A 22,281-nucleotide genomic window follows, 5' to 3' on the forward strand; every position below is an offset into this window, starting at 1 on the left:
AGATCGCCACATGAATCCAGGCAATCATCCACTCTTGCCAAGAGTGCCTCGCTCCCTAGGCTAACAGAAGTTCGATCGTCGGAAGACGAAGACGACTTCCTCCCCCAGGCCGCGCTCCAGGAGCCCGCCATTAAAGCCAGCGAGGCCCCACGCTCGAAGGACAGGGACACCTCTCCTGATCCTCGACACCAGGCGTCGAAAAACTCCGGAGCCACTAAGGGACAGGGAAAACATTTTTCTACGCACTGGGAGGGGGGAAAACAGCAGAAGAAACTACCTGTACATTCTTCCACACCTGTGAAACACTCCACCCCCCCTAAACAGACAGACAAGCCCAGGTCTGCTGATAGGTCCACAACCAGCAAGGCTACTCAAGATAAATCCCATAGACTTGCTGAGAGAGTCATTCCGAGTTCCAAAAAATGGTCCAGTGAAGACATAGATAGGGTCATGTCAAGAATGTCTTCTTTGGCTGATTTTTATGATAAAAATCCAGAACATTTCCTCTCGTATGATCCACAAGGGGCCACACCCTTAGGCTTTACTGATCCTATCCCCCCGAGTAAGAAGGCCCGGTTTGAAACTCCAATGAGGTCCGAACCCTTCGAGGTACAACCTTACGCAAGACCATACTCACGGTATCAAGGAGAGGCTTCCTTTTGTGAAGACCAAGATTTTGGGTTTATAGAAGAGCAAACCGGGACGGCCTACTATGGGGATGATGAGGACCAGGAGGAAGAAGAGGATGACCCGGAAACATACAGAGTAGATTCCCCGGTAGAGAACGAAGCCCCGGTTACCGACTCCCCGTTCGATAACCAACCCCTCCTAAATGAGGTTCTCGCTCGCGCAGCAGAACATTTCCACATTGACACCCACGGTGTACAGGAGGAAAGGGACTTCGTGAACCCAAACCTCACCAGAGCAGTCAATCCCAGGGTTGAAAAACTTTTCAGGGCAGCTCAGTCTGACCCTCTCTATATAAGAGGACACCTGAAGCCAGACTCCCTAGTTGTCACCAACACTCGTAAGAGGGCTGGGACACCCTTGTCTTCGTCAGAAGCTCCTCCCGACAAGCAGAGCAAAAAACTATACGGTTTCGGCAGGAAGGTAGCCTCAACGTCCGCCTATCAAGCAAGGATTGCTAACTCCACCACCCTGTTGGCCAGCTACAACTGCCATCAGTGGGAAGAAGTCGCGGCTCTCATAGCCTCTGCTCCTGAACCGTTAAAGGGCCAATTAGCTCGGATTTCCGCAGAGGGTAGAACCGTGTCTGGTTGCATTTTGAAAGCAACCTTCGACGCCGCGGACAACGCAGGCAGATTGATAGCAGAAGGTACTGTTATCAAGAGACATGCGTGGTTACGGCAGTCTGGTTTTAAGGCAGAAACACAGGCATCATTGTTAGACAAACCGGTGGAAGCCGATCTGTTGTTTGGTAAGGCGGTCGAAGGCGCACTGAAAAATGCCAAGGACGAATACGAGACACTCAAGTCCCTTGGTCAGTTAACCAATAAACCCCCTAACCAGAGAGGGAATAGTAATTTTCGTCGCCCACGCGGCCAAAATTCCCAGAGAGGATCTAACTATTCCCAGGGGCAGGGTACAAAGTGGAACAACAACCAACAGTCTACCCAGGGTTACGGCAGAGGTAATAGGAGAGGTCGTGGTAAAGGCAGAGGCAGCCCCAGCAAGGGAGGCGGCACGCCTCCACCAAAGCAGTGACGCTCAGTTCAGGGTCCCTTCTCACGCAACCCCAGTAGGGGGACGCATTTCAAACTTCACCCAGGCTTGGGAAGGGATCACATCAGACAGATGGGTGCTGTCAACAGTATCCACGGAATATTGTATAGAGCTACTGCAGCGTCCCCGGAACCATCCTCCACGACAAAGAGTACACTCCTTAGAACATCAGAAGATTCTCCTCGAGGAGATCGCCATTCTTCTACAAAAGGACGCGATAGAACTCGTCCCGGGACACCAGGTAAACAAGGGTATTTATTCAACTTACTTCCTTGTGCCAAAGAAAGACTTGACAATGCGCCCAGTATTGGACTTACGGCCTGCCAACAAGTATGTCAAGCCCCAAAAATTTCGTATGACCACGCTACAAGAGGTAATCCCCCTCCTAAAAAAGGGGGATTACATGGCAACATTGGATATGAAAGATGCTTATTTTCATATTTCCATGTTCCCAGCGCACAGAAAGTACTTGCGCTTCAAGGTGGACAGTAGGCACTACCAATTCAAGGTACTGCCCTTCGGGATAGCTTCAGCACCAAGGGTATTCACCAAGGTACTGGCGGTGGCGGCTGCACACCTACGCAGGGAGGGAATCCCAGTGTACCCTTATCTGGACGACTGGCTCATAATGGGGGAAACCCCAGGAATTTGCAGGACAAACATTCAAAGGACTATCGACCTCCTCCACGAGTTAGGCTTCTCAATCAACGAGAAGAAGTCAAGCCTGGTGCCAAGCACCTCAAAACAATTCCTAGGAGCAATCCTGGATACCCAAGAGGGGTTGACCTTTCCTTCAGAAGAAAGAATTCGGAATATACTACTGCGAATTCCGCATTATCAGTCCGGTCAACAAATAACGGTACGCAAAGCAATGCGTTTACTGGGCATGATGGCGTCATGCATTTACCTGGTCCCCCATGCGCGCCTGCGCATGCGTCCCATGCAAGAATGGTTGGCGAAACAGTGGTCTCAGGCAAGTGGTCAGTGGGACGATCTAGTGGTCGTTTCGCCAACACTGGTACAAAGCCTTCACTGGTGGACAAGAGAGAATCTCGCACAGGGGAAACCCTTTTATGATCCCGAAGTACAGGCAGTAGTCACTACAGATGCATGTCTGACGGGGTGGGGAGCTCACCATCTCCACCACACAGCTCAGGGTCTCTGGTCTCACTCAGTGGCCAAGAACCACATCAACCTGCTAGAGCCTCTGGCAGTATTCAGAGCGCTTCAGGCATTCGAGCCCCACCTACTAAACCTGCACTACAGCCATGTTCTACCTGAACAAGCAAGGAGAGACGCGCTCGCCAAATCTGTCCAAGCTTGCCCAGAAAATCTGGATATGGGCACTCAGACGGAACATCTTCCTGTCATCAAAACATGTTCCAGGGGAGCTCAATTCCCTAGCGGATGCTCTGAGCAGAGACTCCCTCCCAGAGGAACACGAATGGGTTCTTCACAGAGAGGTCGTAGAAGATCTCTTCTCTCAGTGGCGTTTCCCCACTATAGACTTATTTGCCACAAGCGAAAACAGACAATGCCCAGGATTTGCATCCAGGTTCCCCCAACCAGACTCCCAGGGGAACGCCCTGTGGATGAACTGGTCAGGGATGTTTGCGTACGCTTTTCCAACAACTCCTCTCATCAGGAAGGTGGTGAACAAGATGAACAGGGAGTCGATGACGCTCGTCCTAGTTGCTCCCATGTGGGCAAGACAACCGTGGTTCCCACACCTACGCAGGATGCCGGTGTGCGAGCCCATCAAACTTCCAGCCTGGTACAACCTACTGTCCCAGCACCAAGGTCAAACAGTGCACCAGCAACCCAACTCAATGAACCTGGCAGCATGGCTCCTGAGGTCATAGATTTTGGACACCTCAATTTACCACAGAGGTGTATGGACATCCTAAAGGAATCTAGGAAACCAAACACAAGGCACTGTTACTTTGACAAGTGGAAGAGATTCGTTATCTGGTGCCAGAGTAGACAAATCAACCCAGTTGATTGCACTCCTTCCACTATTGTTACATACATGCTCCACCTGCTAGATGCAGGATTGGTTTTTAACTCACTGAAAGTACACCTGGCAGCCCTCTCGGCTTACACCACTTCCCATAGCAAGGTTTTGTGGTGGAAAGTACCAGTAGTTAAAGCCTTCATGGAAGGAGTAAAGAGACTTCACCCTCCTATTTCAAATCCACCACCAGGGTGGGACCTTAATGTGGTGCTAGCCAAGCTCATGGGCCCCTCTTTCGAACCCATGCATAAAAGCAGTCTCAAACACCTGACTTATAAAACGGCCTTCTTAGTAGCTATTACTTCCATAAGAAGGGTCAGTGAAATTCAGGCTCTGTCAGTGCAGGATCCCTTCTTTACTATCCATAAAGACAAACTGGTTTTACGCACACACCCTAGGTTCTCGCCTAAATTTATATCAAAATTCCATGTAAACTAGTCCATCGAGCTTCCGGCTTTCTTCCAGAACCTGCAAAGCTCAGCTGAGGTGAAGCTACACACCCTAGATGTGCGTAGGGTGGTCCTCTACTATGTAAATAAAACCAGACCGCTAAGGAAAACAGATCAACTGTTTGTCTCCGTAGCTACAGGCAGAGAGGGGGATCGCGTCTCTAAAGGTGCCATCTCGAAGTGGATTATTAACTGTATCCAGCTGTGTTACTCACTCTCTGAAAAGACTCTGCCTTTTACGCCAAGGGCCCACTCTACTAGAGGCATTGGGGCCACTCTGCCTTTCATTGCAAATGTACCCCTTGACACCATTTGCAAAGCAGCTACTTGGAGCTCTATTCACACTTTTACTCAGCATTACTGCATTGACACCCATTCCAAGGCAGATACACAAGTGGGACAAGCGGTTCTAAGACACTTATTTGCTCATGACCCTTCTCACATCCCACCTCCTTCTTCTGGTACTGCTTGCTAATCTATGCACAGCATGTGATCTAAGCAGATTCCACAAGCCTCAGAAGGGATACATTACTCACCGTAATCGTATTTCTGATGCTTGTATCTGCTTAGATTCACATGCGACCCACCCTTCCTCCCCTCCGAGAGAAGGCGCATGATTGCTTGTAGTCTTACCTTCTGTCTATCTGCTTGGATTATCTGTACTCACGCTACTCCTAATGCTACCTCATGTCAGAAAAAATACAATCTGAGGATCCTAGACGCGTGAGGGATCTTGGGTACAGTGGACGTCACACTAGGGATAGTATTACTGGCACGCCCTGTGTCGACGCCCATTTTCGAGTTTCGAAAAACAAACTGTAATACTCCGCAGCTTCCACTAGATGTCGGCCTATGCACAGCATGTGAATCTAAGCAGATACAAGCATCAGAAATACGATTACGGTGAGTAATGTATCTCATATATTTATATATTAGAATGCATTTGAGCCAAGTCACATATTCCACAGCGCCACCTAGATGCCATTGCTATAAGTTCAGCGTCAGTTCTGAGCCACATCAGCAAGGCATTGTGGGAATGCAAATGAGCCCAAATGCAAACCTTTTGCTCCAGGAAATTGTCATTGGGCCTCATTACGAGGGAGGCGGCCACAGAATGAACGGTGCCGGTAAGGGACCGGCACTGTTCATTCCGGGCCACCTCGTTACGAGGTCTGCAGCGGGTCCCGCTCTGGACGCCTGGCCAGACCAGAAGTACAGAGCGGGACCCGCTAGCAGACCAGGATGCTAACAATGGGGCCATCATTAATGGGCCCGTTGTTAGCATCCTCCCCATCATTCCCATTGAGCCCTATGGGGGCTCAAATGGGAATGGGGATGTCTGGTTCCAGGTCCTGTGAAAGGGAATTACTGGGCCCTCCAAGGTTGGAATGGCCTGGTAAGTCCCCTTTTGCGGGACCCGGACCCGGTACCCGGTTTGGGGGTAGCCATGCTGTTAAAAACGGCATGGCTATCTCCAAACTCGTAATGAGGCCCATTGTCTTAAAAGCAGTGCTACATTATACATAGAGTAATCAACTCATGGTAGGCATTTTTCAAGGCTCCAAGACAACTACATACCTGATTTCACCCTTATTTTGGATCATCAGTGCAGTATAGTCTTGACAGCCTTGTGGTTGGAGCATTTGGGGCATGTTTACTAAACACCTATAAAATTATGGTGGGTTTAAAAAGGCTTAAAAACATTTTTTCACCTAAAATGTGAAAGTAGGATAATCCATTTGAGCCAAGTCACACATTCCACAACGTCACCTAGTAGCCATCACTGGGAGTTGACCTCCAGTTCAGAGCCAGATCAGCATTTGGGCTAATGTGTATACACACAATTCATTGTTGATGTGGCTCTGAAGTGGTGGTGAACTTCCAACGATAACGTTTAGGTGGCGTTGAAATGTTTTTTTTTTCATGCCTTTTTAAATCCACCATAATTTTATTGGTGATATATATATTTGCCACCCTATAGTTAAGATAAAAAAACAATTTCTAATGGTTTTTCCCAAAATTCTATTGCTAATAACGTTTGACTTACCTGCGACGGCCCCCTCAATGCTGGACATTTGGGGAAAATGTATTTAACGCTTAAAATATCATAAAGAAAACAAAAAGACGCTTCAATTGAACACCCATAGCACGAAAACTGCTCGTTGGTTTTGCACCAAATAAGAAAAGAAATTTGATCGTTTTTAGTAATTGGTGCAACAAGGTCAGTAGGCCCTGGTGAAGATATAGCATAAATAATACCTTGAAATTCATTGAAAGAACATTAGTGATGACATAGATGAGATGAACCAATTTATTGCAACAAACCCTTGAAATTCAGGGGCTGTGGGAAGTCAAAACAATCTTAACACAGTGTCCTCCCACCTGTTTCTTAGCCCTTGAGCACATACTTGAGATCACAGGAGGGAGCCACAGTGACGTATTAGATGACATCATGGGGGCATTTACCTGGGTGAATCCAAGTTAAGATTTCTGTGATTTTCCGCATCCCCTAAATTTCAAGGGTTTTGTTGCAATAAAACGGCTCTTCTTAACTTTGCCTTAACTAAAGGTTTTTCAGTATATATATATATATATATATATATATATATATACTGAAAAACTGAAGGCCCTCACACTCAGCCCTCACACTTCTACAAACAAAAACCCAATGCAATTATAAGGGTAAAAAAAGGGACAATTAAGGGATATACCTTCTTCGTCTTTTGTGGTAACGTGGGCCGAGGGAAGTCTACGCTCATAAGAGGGGTGTGAATGTGAACCTGTAGTGACCCATACAACACAGTCCAAAATAAAGGGAATGTCCAATGAAAATTCTATTGATATATTTATACATACAAACAATATAATATATATATGCTTCAAACATTTCAAGCACTAGGAGGCATCCATTTGGTAAAATGAATGAGCCTTGTGTGCCTGTGTTAAACTCTGCCCTTGCGGCAATAATGAAACAATATATATGGTGATCCTGATTTTTATTGGCCTCTAACGTGGGCAACTACATTCTCCACCTGCCAGAGGTGTGTTTTTAATGCCATTGGTGGCGGGTTAGCGCCGGCACGTTTGGGCTTCTGGTTAAGCGTTGCTATTTATAAGCATGCCAGCTCAGGCATGCGAGTGAGTTGACTTTGTGTTTTACTTATTTGTATAATTTTAAAATTTATTTGTGCTGGAACATCACTTTTACTTGTTTGAAATCTGCTGTTTTCGAACTACAGACTGCATTTTCTTGGAATGCAACACTTTTATTTGATTAGAGATAAGCTGCTCACCTTAGGATTTACTAAAATAGTGACCCAGAATGTTATTGGGTTCTAACATGGGAAACTACATTCCCCAGCTGCCCTAGGTGTGCTTTTAATGCCACAGACTTGTGATATTTTTTTGGTTTGAGGAACAGCATGGCGCAGATTAGTTCAAGTGGGATAGGAGGCTTGCAACATATAATTACGCTGAAATCTAAGAAGGCCAATGACATTCTGCAACGCTACCTAGCCCTTCCCCTGTCTCATGTAGTGATGCTGCAACAAGTGGAGCCGCAGTAGATGCCACAAATAGACTCTCTGAAAATTTGGCAGGGTGGAATGATTAGTACTTCAGTATCATAAGGGATTATAGCGCTTTCCTGAGTAATTGAGAACGCAGGCTGGGCAAGACATGTATTACTGGAAATGTCTCCCTATGTACTTTCACGGAAGAGAATAGCAAAATGAAAGGTAATAGTAAGGAGGAAATTAGTGAGGCTCAGGCCATAGTAGAAGAGAGGCAGAGGATCTTGGGCATAGGGAAGGAGCAGACCTATTAGGGGGGACATAATGTAAAGAGCTCCCTGTTGCCTCCGTTTTAGAAATATGGGGCCTCATTTTGAGCCTGCCAGTCCAGAAACAATGGTGCCGGTAAGCTTACCGGCACCGTTGTTTCTGGACCGGCATATAACAGGTCTGCGGGCGGGTGCCGTTCCGCCCGGCAGGTCAGACCTGCCGGGCGGAACGGCACCCGCCTGCAGAGTATTCACAGAAGCACCGGCACCGTTAATAACGGTGCTGGTGCTTCCGTTGTCCCCACTTCCATAGAGTCCTTTCAGACTTTATGGGAATGTGAACTTACAATTTCTTGGCGCCTGTCTTTCCGGTCTGCCGGGGGTTGTAATCCCCTGGTGTTACCGGGAAGTCAGGTGGCAGTAAATCATTACGAGTCTGGCGGCAACCCGCCGGAATCACCAGCACCGTTACTGCCGGACCCATAATGAGGCCCATGGATAATCGGTAACTTAATGCAGGATGCAATGGATACTAGTGAAGTAAATTTGGGGAAGCAGGATAAGGCTGATAAGCGGATACCTAAGTTCAACCCCAATGGGGAAAGCAAAAGATGATCTCAAATTAAACTGTTGCTTCTCAATACTCGATCACTACTGAAACACAGTACTGATGTGGCTGATCATATTATTGTGAATAATATTGATAATGTGAAATTACTGTAACATGGTTGCATATAGCAGCAGGTCCTGCTTTATCTCAAGCTATCCAAGCTGGCTTTGACCTATTCCATGAAGACAGGCCTAATGGAAAAGAAGGAGGAATTGCTTTTATTTGTAAATCTAATCTATATATTTGGGAGATAGGAATTCAAGGTCCGGATGGTTGTGAGGCACTTCATATAATAATTAGAACTGATCATAACAGTACTTTGAATTAAGTTCTACTGAATAGGCCACCGATATCTATGGACAAATTCCCTAATCCTTTATGTAATATGATACTCCCCTTACTTAAACCTTCCACAAGGCGTTTTCTGTTGGGGGGCTTCAACTTGTGGTTTGCTGATAAGGAGGACCCAGTTGCGTCTATGGTGGAATCATCATTTAATGACATTTGGATGAAACAACATGCTCAGAAAGCAACGCATATAAAAGGGAACATATTGGACTGAGTGGGAACAATTAACACTCTTATTAGCGATGATATAGTATCACCATGTCCCTTGTCTGATCACAATTTGATTTCCTTTAATCTGGATTTACCTAGTCTTGTGAAGAGAAGTATACCCACTACTTCCAGGATTATGTCTAGAAATTGGCGTAAATGGTCTGTTGAAGCTTTGCAGCCTATATCAGCACTGTTAATTTCCGACTATTTAGCACAGCAGACACTTCTTTGGAGGTGGCATTTAAATTTCATGATGCGGTTATGCATGCAGTTAACTCTGTTGCTCCACTCAAGACCAGAGCTGTACCGCCTAAAATGTTGAACTCGTGGTTTTCCCAGGAACTGCTCAAGATGAACGTTTTCAAAAGGAAATGCTTTTCTGTATGGGTCAAATCTAGAGCACCCGCATATTAAGATGTCTATTCCAAAACCACCAGGGACTATAAGTTGGCAATCATTGAGGCAAAAAAAATGCATACGATGAGAGGATACTAAACGCAAGGTCACATTCCCAGGAATTGTTTAGAATTCTTCAGGAGCTGGAAGACCCATGTCCTAAAAAAGAAGTGGCAGTTCAAAAGGATAATGCCTGATGCGCTTTTGTCTGAAAGGTTATGTTTAATAAGTTGAGGACAATCAAAGAGAAGATCAAGGCAAAATGTATTGGTATTTTTTGCTCTTGAGGTTGAGAGTATCCTTTTACTTGTCTCTGAAATACATGATGGTTCCCTCGACGCGCATTTCCCCACCTTTTTACAATGGTTCATCAGTAAACTTTAAAACGGTGGGGAAACGTGTCGAGGGAACCATCATGTATTTCAGAGACAAGTAAAAAGATACTTTCAACCTTAAGGGCAAAAAATACCATTAAAAGTCAAAGAATTTGGCGCAAAATCACAAATGCTCGCATTCCTTTTTCATATTCAGTATCTAGTATATTGGACAGCCTCAATATAAGTGCATCCGGTTTGGCAGACCATTTGACCAGAAATAAGACTTGTAACACACTAATCTTACAACACAACGAATTAAGGACTCACCATCAGTTGCTTTAAGGCTGTAAATAAAGGTAAAATGTAGCCTGTTGGCTCTCTGTAATGAGTAAGAGGAGGTAACTGATGAATGTGCAGTAGCATCTCAGGATACAGGGAAAATAGTTTTTAACTTCAAACCAGTAACTGCATTGCAAATGAGAAATATTGCTACAAAGCCGACGACCACAAATTGTCTGGGTGATGCCTGCCCGGCTGCCACAATCAAATCCTGCTCACCCATACGAAAACCAGCAATTACTAGATGTGTTAAAGACATCTGGTCTTGATCCACTGAACCCAGTGAACTGTTGGCCTATTACCAATGTGCTGTTCCTGTTAAAAATACTTGACCGGGCAGCCTACATTTAAGTTTTGGAACATCTTTCAGACAACAAAGTCTTGAATAAATGGCAGTTCTGTTTCAGGCCGGCACATGGGAGGGAGTCAGCTTGGTTGGATCTTACATCAAGGATATTCCAGTTTGTGGATGAACATCATTGTGTTTTACTTGTGCTGCTGGATTTGTCAGCAGCATTTGACCTGGTGGACAATGCTTTGCTGGTTAAGAGACTTCAGCAGACCACAATATTTTCTACCTCGGCGGTGTTAAGTCCTTCTTGGAAAATTGCAAGGCAAAAGTCTGCTGTGGCAGTGTAGCGGTGTAACCTACACAGATTCAGTATGGTGTACCATAAAGCTGCTGTCATTCTCCCTCCCTGTATAATCTTTTCACTCTCCCACTATTTCAACTGTTAGAAGATCAGGTAGTGATGTTCACAAACTACATGCCAGGTCTCGTATACACTTGATGTCCTCCGAAGCTGCTGAACCCACCATTCCCTCCAAGGTGTTGCACCCTCAACCTAATTCAGACCAACACCCCAAAGGGAAAAGGGCATTGGATAAAATAACAAACTGTTCAGATTCCTGGCCTTGGCTCTGTAGGATATCTGCATGAGGGTGAGAAAACAAAGAACATGTTACTTAATTCATATGCTGACTTTTCCTTCCCTTCCCCTATACTTCTCAGATCAATCACTGTACCTGACTTCCCTCTTCAAAAGCTAAGAGGGTGAATAACCAGAGGCTTCTTCGAGAGTTGACTACTTCACTGGAGAGTCTTCAAGGAAACACTTGTAAAACTGAGATTCTATTTCCGGGTGAAGTTCACTGTATTTTAATCAGATTTCAAGACCAAAGTCCATGTACACATCAGTAGGATTACTGCTCTAGTTTTCTCGAGTTAACAGATGTCTCTTCCTGGAACACTGGATTGCCTATCTTCACAACTTTGTTTGACAACATAATTGATTTTTTTTTTCAAAAGAAACTGCGATGCTCTCCGAATGACTGTGCTTTCTAAAATGTGATTGGGCTTCATTACAAGTTTTCTGGTCTGGAAATAAGGGTGCCGGTAAGCTCACCGATACCCTTGTTTCCAGACCGGCAAACTATGGGTTTGCCTGCCAGAGCTGCTTTGCGCGATAGGGCTGACCCTGCCAGGCACAGCGGTCACTGTAGGCAAAACCGTCACAAAAGCACTAGCACCGCTAACAACAGTGCCGGTGCTTCCGTGTCCTGACTCCCATAGTGTCCTGTGGGACTCTATGGAAATGGGGATAAACAAAATTACTGGCACCTGAATTCCCAGCCGCCAGACTTGAAATATTCTGGTGGAACCCGGAAGTCAGGCACCAGTAAATTCTTTACGGGTCCGGCGGCAACCCTGATAAGGCCAATTGTCAAGAAGAGTAGAAAAGAATCAGCTTAGCATGCATACATTGCCCATGGACGCCACTAGAGGATTCCAAAATACCGAAAGCTTCAAAAGAAAGCTCTGTCACCGCGCTGGAAGTCAGGCTTTTAACAACTTTCACACATAGCCATCCTTCTTCCTCCCATGCCTGTCTCCGCACAAACCACGCAGGAGTCTTTTTCGTATAAGTTAATGAAAGCTGTTTGAAGCTTTCCAAGATAAGCAGCCTGCATGCCGGTAAGCTGAATGACTCACGTGCGCACTCTCCAAACAACTCGACACACTCAACGTCGTTCACCTCACATGAAAAAACACACACTCCATGTAAATGATAGTCTCTCAAAACACTCTTTTCGGGCGCTTGTAGTAGAATACTTGTAACACGCAGTGCAAACAATTATGTACTGTTAAAGATGTAAGATTGCCAGACAAACAACTTGAACTTAGCTGCTTCCAATCACAGCAGCTGTATTCTCTCTCCTGTTTCTTATCCTTCTTGTCACCTAATCGTCTGTGCTGAATCCTCTTCCTGGATTCTCTATGTCCTAAATTAGAAAGGGGTAAATTTGGGCCTAACCTATAGAGCTTTGTAAATAACGTGACCTGTCTCTTGGAATAGAACAAATGAAAGGCAATTTAGAATGTTAGGGGAAGAGTCTTTGTCCTTCCTGGAACCAATCATTGCGCAGAGTCACATCCTCCAGCGTGGCTTGGTAAGGTTGTCCTGCTCTGAAAATAACAGTTAAGGCCAAAACCAAAGAGACACAGAAAATACGTTTCAAAAATAAAAAGACACAGAAAAAAAACGTCTATCCTCTGGATAGTCAAACTCTAAAACCCCTGGACCTGACACTAAGCGGATGACACCCAATGTATTATTCCTTTGACAGCGGTGTACAAAGCTCATTTGGTGACAATAAATAGGGTGTACCGGCTCATCCAAACTTGGATGGTGGAGAACGGGCCTGCCCTCAAAGATGACAAGTCAGAGGTGATGATCATTGTCATCTTGGGTAGGCTACGTAAATTGAGTACGGAATACCACTTTTTGAGATAGCTGACTGTAAAATCACTGTGCAGGAAAAGGTCAAAACGCTTGGTGTAATTCTGGATCAAACTAGGAGTACGCACGCTCAAGTAAATAGCTTGGTGTCGAGATCGGCATACTTTATTAAGTTGCTTTCTACTGTAGTAGTCTATTAGTAGGTATCCATAAAGGCGACTGCAATAAGCTGCAAGTGATCCAGAACAGTGAATTGAGGGTGGTGGAGGGTTTGAAGAGAAACAAATATGTGTCCCAAGCTCGAAAGAACATTCACTGGTTAGATATTGAGTTCAGTTTTGCTTTTCGGCTACTGGCTATCGCACATAAATCACTGGAGAAGGGTATTACCTGCCCTCACAAAGAGATCAAAGACGGGGCTCGGTCCTCCAGGTTCCTGTCCTGCCATTTGGCAGTCTCCACCCGGCTGACCAGAATATACATCACCTCCCGCAGCAGAGCTGATTCACAGGAGCTGACGCACTATCAATTGGGATGTGACGGCCATGATCATAAGTAGTACAATGCACCATCCTAAACTCCGGCATAGCTTTATTCAGAGTTTACCTTGCCACCAGCATGGATTACTTATGCTCATCGTATTTTGGGTATTGGGGGGCATATCTTAAATCCGCCCCTGTGCTGAATAGACTTGGCAGCTATTGAGTGGGTATCTTGTGACCTTTGAACCAGCTCTATGCTACGAGTAGAACAGGTGCTGTGGATCAGGCTAGTGATGCATCAGAGGCACAAGTACACTAGGATTTTGGCATGAAGTTGACAAAAAGAGCAATCTGGCTAACAGATTACCCTTTTGGAGATGGAATTACCCACATCATTTTATATATTAATATCAATCATTAAACCCAGGGCTTTGCACCCCTGCCGGATTGCAATTCCTCACACTGAGCAACAAAGGGACTCTAAAGTAAGATTTTCATCACTTCCCACACCTAACAGTTTTCCTGGGTTGAGTTGCAATCAATCTGATCATCTCAACTGTGTCTTAACTAATGTTTCTCATTGAACTTTCAGGGTTTTGTTATGCTATATCTTCTCCAGAGCCCACAGGCCCCTGATTTTGGCCATGGCCACTGTTCACCTTGCAACAATTATTAAAAAGACCATGGCCAGTAACTCTGGCCTATGGCCGTGGCCCACATCCCACTGCCTCATAACTAACCAGACCCAACCAGCACTTCATGCAAAAACCTTATCACAAATGACACTCCTAAAGCCAGCCACTAACTTTGATATAGTCTCCGCCAACACAGGAAGCTGCCTCCCTGGTTGAGAGACTATGACCCCAGCAGATGATTTATGTATACTCAAGTAATCTGGGCACATGCTAATGTTACTTAAATTGAACCTGCCATTTGATACTATTTTGACTTTTAGAAGGATGTTATGTTTTATATTGTGTTCTAGTGTTGACGGGTTCGTTTAAGAGCCTTCAGAATACACATACTCAAGCATGCATGCCTGCAAGAGTCATCACGCTTGAACATCATGACACAATAAAGGGGCTGCCCCATGCTTGTAAAAAATAACTGTTTTTTTGCATGTTACAGAACAACAATACATAATTCCAAACAGTGAATGACAACTTCATCTTTCCACGACATCAATCACTATTTAAGTCACTCAACAGGGGGAGGCTGCTATTGGTCGATGAGCCTACTCCTTTCTCGCCTCCATACCTAGATCTCAATGCCCCCTTCCAGGACAGCCTTCAGTGCCGGTGATTAGAGTAGCACTTCAAGCAGGATGCTCAGGAGTCATATTTACAACAAAGTTCCTATATAATGTACAAATGTTCCACGGTTAATTAAATTTTGGGGGTATTTCCCTGAATCGTTCTTCCATTTCATAGCAAAAAACAATATCTTTTAACCATATATCCACAGTTCGGAGCGGCCCTTTTCCTCAGGCCCTGGCTATAAACCTTTCGGCAAGGAGGAGGAAGAGGCCAGTTTGTCTTTTGGCTGTCGAGGGTGCATTATTTGTAAAGCACAATAGGTCTATCACAGGGTCCACGTCAACCTCCACCCCTACCATCTCCCAGATCCCCTCAAACACTTTCCTCCAAAAACCATGAATCCCCTCACATTTCCAGGCCAAGTGACAAAGACTGCCGGTCCTCGGCCACACTTTTCACATTCCACACTAGCCTCTGGGTAATATTTTTGCAATTTAGCAGTGGAATTGTGCATTTGATGCAAGTATTAAAATGTGTTGGCTTAAAGCAACCATTAATCGAGTCCCGCCCCCATGCTTGAGCGGAAGATCCTTGAAGGGTCAGCAAGTTATAATGCTGTCTCCTGCTTATCTGTTTCTGTGCTGTGTTGCAGCATCTCACTACTATTGTAGTCATGCACCAGACTACAACACTGCCAACGATTCCATTTAAAACACAAGTTCAATGCATTATTCTTCCATCAGGCTGTTATTTTCTAAAGGCAGGATTACCCTTACTAACGCATTTTGCCTGATATATTATATCTTAAAAAAACACCCTACCAAAATGTGCTTCATCCTTCCCATGTTTTGCGTAGCAATTGGGTTCCCCACTGTTGGTCCTTGTTCCTCTTCCCACAGTTGTGGTGTCCTTACGTTGTTTATTAAGGAATTGAAACTGAGGGACAGATTGGGCCTCATTACGAGGACGGACATTAACCCGCCGTCCTCGTAAGACCGAATCTGCCGCCTGACTTCCGGTGCCACTGGGACGTTAAAAGTCCCAGCAGAGCGGGAAGTCAGGCGGCGGATTTGGTAAGTCCCCATTCCCATGGAGTCCCAAAGGACTCCAGGGGTATGGGGACTCGGAAGCACCAGCACCGTTGCTAACGGTGCCGGTGCTTCTGTGACAACTCTGCTTTCCGGGGCCGTGGCACCTGGCAGGTCAGACCTGGCGGGCATAGAGCCCCCAGAAAGCAGAATTGTAGTCTGCAGGTCCGGAAAGGGTGCTGGTACGTTGCTACCGGCACCCTTATTTCTAGACCGGCAGACTTGTAATGAGGCCCGTTGTCTTTATTTGTATTCAAAATAATAAGCCACAAAATGTTCGATGTACAACTGATACATTTCACTGTTGGAGTGTCCCTGGGGGGAGGCGTTAGTGCTCCTTGCCCTCACCTTTGATGTTTTGGCTGTTCATGCATGTACCATCTTTTCTGCATTGCTACAAGCTTGACCCTTCCAGCCTCATTTTTCCGCCCCTTCTCTTAGAAAGCACACAGACACACACCTTGCACGTCACATATTTCTACATCCTTTGATTGTTTATCTTATGGCTTTCCGATGTGATCCTGGACCATCTCTTGAATACTACCCCATCCGCTCCTTAATGGGCACATGGTCAAGTAATTACATCTCCTCTTCTGTGGTGTGGAGATGTGACCATGCAGACATCTGTTTTGCTTCTACATGGGGCTGAAATTCCCATCTTAATATGTCCTCTTGTTTGGTTTATAGGCCGGGCACTGCAGCATCTCTGCCACCTCATATTTCAGGGGAATGTAATGGCCAAAGCTTAAGCTCGTATGATTAATGGACCTTACCATGAACCATCCCACCCCCTGTACTCCCCCAGGGTGAATACATTTGCATCCTTGTGTCGCCTCTTGTATAGTTTACAATACTTCTCCATCAACGTCTCTCTCCCACCACTTATCCAGAGGGCAAATATACACAGTTTTGAGTTCATTGGCCAGGTTTAGCATTTCAAAGACTTACCCTGGACCAGCTCTACAAGTCCCCTCCTGAGTTTGCTATGTCTTCTTGTCAATTCTTTGAGTATGTTTCCCCATTGTTATTCTATTACTTTAATTCCTACCACTGACCTATTTTCCCATTTCTCCTCTCAGTGCAATGAAAGTGCGTGACCCCTTCTATGATGACCACACACGTGACAGATATTACCGCCCTGTCCAGCTCATCTGCTAATCAGGTAAATGTCCTGTGCACCCTGAATGAAAGGTTTCTAGGTTTCTGCATTCTTTGGGGGAGGAGTGCTAGGGGTTCTAGGGGTTGTAGTGATCGGTGGGCCTCTGCTGCCTTCTATGCCTCCTGCCAGAGTGGTGCCCAGGCTCTGAAGGCCTTCTATGCCACACACATAGGTCATTTATGGTCACTTCAGGCTTAATACCATATCGAGGCGGATTGCCTCATTAAAAAATAGCCCTTAGGCTATCTCCATAAAAAGTGCCAGGAATCTCATCGAGCCCATTTACCCTATTAGTATGAGAAGCCTAGGCGCGAAGAGCATATTGCGCTCTCTGAATGAGGGAGCATTTGCATCCTCTGGATCCTAGCATCCTTCATGCCAATGAAATATGAAGTTCTTGGGCACTCATTTGTCTAGTGTGTCTGCCTTGGGGGGCCTCTGGTTTTCTCTTTTGAAATGGAAATTATTCATGTGGACATTGCTTTACTTGTCTGTATCTAAGCTAAAACAATGTTTCCATGTTTTTTCCAGATTTGGACATTGGATCAGCTGTGCCACTGGGTTGGAATTTATCGAAGAGATTGCCAAGATGTTACTTGTGTTATTTCCTAATTAATCCCATTATTAAAAGTATTATTATGACCAAGCATTACAGTCTGTGCATCGTTGATTGAGTGAAGGCAGTTGTGCTTTACCATTTTGACTCAGCATTACAGTCAGTGCATTGCTGATTGAGTGAAGGCAGTTGTTCTTTACCAGGTTGTAGTGGGACAAGTCCATATGGGTGTACATTGGATATTGTGGGAGGAGGATACAATTGGGTGGTCACTATACTGAGGCTTCACCTTCTGTTTATTCACATCTTGTGCACTGTTGGTAGTGGGGGTTCATTCTGGGCTGTGTGAGAAGGGATTGGGACTTGTGAAAGACAGCAGGGCAGCCTTCTGGGCAAAATGAGCAGGGTTGCCTGCCGCTGCCTCGACCAACGCATGACAGACGCCTGACAAATGCCTTGCCCTGCCTTAATGGCAAAGATCCCTGCAGGCCACTGAGCATAGCATCTGAGAACATTAGTTTATTTTGAAATATTTTTATTGCCATTTTTCTTAATACTTCAGTTACCAGTAATGATAGTCTGCCATTGCATCACAAACGAATATCAGTGGTCCACGTTAACATAAAAACATTTTACTAACAAGTGAAACAATTAAAACCGCCTTCACATGATGTTACTGCATTTTTCCAGGGTCAGTGTTATGGCTACCGTTTCCAGGTGGCCCAGTTTATTGCAATCTGCCAGGCTGGGGCTATCCCCCCAGAGGGGACATGGCCTCCACTCACCCCTAGTGTTGCATCACAACTGAGTGAATTGGATATTCACAGAGGTTTGTCATCAGACGGGTGGAACATGTCCCATATCTCATTTTTCCAAGTGTCATATGCCTCATTTATACTCTCAGCACATCAGGATATCGTCTCACCCCATACTTTGGTCTCCATGTCGGCCCAGTGTTCGATGTCTTTGAGCCAGCTCATATATTGTGGGCCTCCTGGAGTCTTCCAGGCCATGGCGATGGTTCTTTTGGCCAGTATGCATGCCATGTCCATGAACTTGACTATGGGCCTCATCACAAGTTTGGCGGTAAGCCTTAAATCTGGGGGTCGCCCTATCACTGCCGGATTTAAGGGTCCGCCAAATCAGGGCTTCGGCCGATTTCTCCCCAGCTCTGAGCTGGGGGGAAATCCGCAGAAAATTTGTGCTATTACCGCCGGCAGGAAATCCGCCGGCGGTAAGAGTGCGAAAATTCCCCATTGAGCCCAATGGGGAATGGGGCATTCCCGAGTGGGCTCAGTGGGGAATTCCATTACCGCCAAACCCGTGATCCGGCGCTAATAGCGCCGGCGGTTTGGCGGTAGGGCTAATACCGCCCAACTCGTGATGAGGCCCTATATGTTTAATTTGGCTCCTCCTGGGATAGATGCCCAGCAAGCATTTGTGCGGCGTCCATTTGTATCGCACTATGCCGGCCTTCCTAGAGGCTTGTGCTATCCGATCCCAGAATTGCTGTATCCGCCTGCATTCCCAGAACATGTGCAGCAGTCCAGCTTCCTCTGACCCGCACCAGGGGCACAAGTGGTTGTTGGTAGTACTGAATTTAGCCACCCTGAGCAGTGTCATATATGTTCGGTATAGGACACTGAGTTGAATCAAACTGAACCTAGCATTCCAGGACACTTCCAGAGGGTATGCCAAGGCCTTCTCCCAATCTTTCTCATTTATATCCCTGTTTAGTTCACCTTCCCATTTGGCTTTCAGCGTTGCACTCATGGGGTTGGGTCTGTCCGCCAGGTGGCTATATATTCTAGATATCGGTCTCCAGTCATCTCCCAGGCTGTACACCAGTGTCAACATGGGGATGGCCTCAGGTTCCTGTGGCCAGTTATCCCATTTCCCTTTAACTATCTGCTTTACCCGCTAATACCATGGGAATTACCCCCCAGGCAGTCCTTCCTTCTCTAGTAATGACCCGAACACTCTGCTCTCTCCCGCATCGTACATTTCCCCCCATGTGTAAATGCCCCATCTCTCCCAATGTCTGATTACCACTAGATCAGTTATACCTTTGCAGACATCAACTGTCATTGAGGTCTCAGGTGAGTAAGCCTGCTCAAGTTTCATTAGCACCTTGGTTCTATTCCACACCCGTCTGCCTAGCAGTACAATCATGGGGACCGTGCTTATGCATCTCAGTGGGGCCCACGGTATCTCCTTCAGATGCATCGGGGCCACCAGCTGGCCCAGCAGGGCTGATTCTGACGTGGGCTCATCCGCAAGCCATCTGGCTACAAAGCTAAACTGCACCGCTAAGTAGTATTTCTCCATGTCAGGTAGCAGCATCTGAGAACATTAGAGCGAGGCTTGAAGCATCTCTCAGCATGCTAACCAACATGGGGAACTGGAGTCCACAAATGTTAAGCTGCCATTCCACTGAACCTTAAGTTCTTGCCTCCCATAAGTTTTAGCAGATTATGGTAATGTCTGTGTTTCCACACCACTCCTTTCCCTTCTCTGTCAAATTGAAGAGGCTTATTTTGTTCCTGTATCTATGAGAGAGAGAGAGAGAGAGAGAGAGAGGCAAGGTGAGGTCATTGAGAGCCAGAGAAATGGGACCTGTCTGCAAATGGCCTGGGGAAGGAATACAGGGTTTCAGGTTGTTTGGACTACTCTTCCTTCCTTCTGCATAGCCAACTCCCCTCTAAAATCTCCTACTACCTTACTCTAAACACAAATATCCTCCAAAGACGGCAATCACAGACCTTGCCGTTAGCCCGTCAGCACTAACCGAGCCACGACTAAGCTCACCTTGTTAGCCCTGTTGCCCTCTCCCACATCAGTGGCTAACCAGATTCAAAGCACTGCAATCTATCAGATCATTGTCTCTTCCCTATGGATAACATACTCCTAAGTTTCCTTTGCCAAACCCATAGAAAGCAGATTGGCACTCAGGAGCCTAGTGAACCCCACCCATTTTATTGTGACAAAGCCAGGCACAGCAAGACTGCCAACATTGGCAGACAGGCCCTATACAAGACCACTTACATTAAAATACATTCCATTGCTCTCTCACTGAAACAGGCAAGGGTATGTTGATGGACCTTTCCTTAAATGGGATCTAGGGTGCCTTAGGTTTGTTCTTCTTGAACAATGTGGGGCCGGCAGGAACTCTGTACAGTGGGTTGGAATTAAACATGGCTTCATACTTAATTAAGGCATTATAGTTACTTTAAGTTGGAACATCGACGTGACAACTGATTCAATGAGAAATAAGAAAGATTGCATAACTTTTTTCAGGTCCCAGAACATTCGCGTGGAAAAGGTGCAAATTGGCAAGTGAACTGACAGTGATATCCAGTATGAAAAATGTTCTTAGAAGATTGTTTAACATTCGTTTAGTTGCAAAATTGACATCCTATCCATAAACCTCATATCCCTGTTGAACTTTATGAGAAAAACATAATTGGGCCTCATATGAGTATGCCGGTCCGGTAACAACGGTGCCGGTAAACTAGTTCCCTAGCAAGGTAAACTAGTTCCCCTTGCTAGTTTCACTAGCAAGGGGAACACCAGCATAGAGGCCCGCGCAGCAGCAGTGATAAGGCGCAGAGCGGAGCGCATGCAACCCTGTTGAAGGGTTTTCATTTATTTTTTATTTATTGTTCATTTATAACGTGCCTAATACCAGCGGGTGGTTTCTAAGCGCGGGATCGGGATTCGAACCTGGGTTGTGCCATGTTGCCTTGCTTTGAAGACAAATGCGTTGCCCCTGAGCTATACTTCCTCCCCCAACTGTCATCTCAAGCTCTCTGTTTGTGCCTGCAATGTTTTATTTTGAAGAGTAAAGGGACCCTCGTGTTGGTATGCACAGGGGGAGTTTTACTCTATTATTTTACCTTTCCTATGGCCCCCGGTGTGGCTCTCGCACCAGGTATCTTATTTCTTTTTTTTCTATTTGGGATCCCCGGCGCAGTGTCATGCGCTGGAGATCCTTTCATTAATCAACTCCCCTACTGGGGGTTACATGCTCCCCCTCTTTGAACTGAGGATAGTCTCGGCCTGGTCATGAATGTATACAGACATGATTTAGGACAGGCCACCAGTTGCCACCCAGTACCCTGAATCTCAGACACCTCCCACAGTACCCCTGAACTCCCAGGAACCAGCTCTAGAGAAAGAGGGACAGAAGACTGAGAGGAAGGGGCTGGACCCTTCACTGGCCCCCTGGTGTATCATAACAGGTCTGTTCTCCCTGGTGGTACGACGGAGAGCACCTGGGGCCTCATGTAGGTTTTCCCCCAGACTTGGTGGAGTACCAGGCACCAAGTTGGGGACCCTATCTTTCATTGGAGGAATGGTTAATGGTTCCTCTACCACGTACACCGCAGCAGGGGCTATTGGAGCAGGATCAGGATCAACCTTTGAAGCAATACTCTGAGGATGGTGTTCAGGTTCGCTAGGAGTGGGGTCTGGCTCTGTGTCGATGTAGGGACCCACACAAGTGTCTGATCTAACCATTGGTTTGTGAAGACTCCAAACTGATTGCCCCCAGAATCTTCACTGGGTTCCGGCTGGCCTTCTGATGTCCTCTCGGCCTCCGTAGCTGGAAAAGCTTCCAGGGATTGAGCCTTCAACGGATCTTCTTTGGGCCTTTAAGCATGGAGTTGCTCCTGTCTCATCACTGGCCCCTTGGCCGGTTCTTCATCGGTCACCTCCGGTAACAGCTCAACCTCATCCCCGACTGGGAGCTGGTGGTCCCTTTGCAAGGTCTTGATATTCCTTGGCTGTCCTT

General features: G+C 46.1%; 1 protein-coding gene across 4 annotated transcripts in view; it reads left to right on the forward strand.

Moving 5' to 3' along the window:
* The window catches only part of SAXO4 (stabilizer of axonemal microtubules 4), a 438,314-nt gene extending 420,734 nt beyond the window's left edge, over window positions 1-17,580 (forward strand). For all 4 annotated transcript variants that reach the window (XM_069623878.1, XM_069623881.1, XM_069623879.1 and 1 more), the window contains 2 exons: window positions 16,854-16,936; window positions 17,465-17,580. In XM_069623878.1, the coding sequence (XP_069479979.1) occupies window positions 16,854-16,932 (79 nt within the window). In that variant the 3' untranslated portion in view covers window positions 16,933-16,936; window positions 17,465-17,580. The remainder of the gene's footprint in view (window positions 1-16,853; window positions 16,937-17,464) is intronic.
* Window positions 17,581-22,281: the final 4,701 nt, after the last annotated feature.

Source organism: Ambystoma mexicanum, chromosome 11 (assembly GCF_040938575.1).
Source record: "Ambystoma mexicanum isolate Mex_15411 chromosome 11, UKY_AmexF1_1, whole genome shotgun sequence".
Lineage (NCBI taxonomy): Eukaryota > Metazoa > Chordata > Amphibia > Caudata > Ambystomatidae > Ambystoma > Ambystoma mexicanum.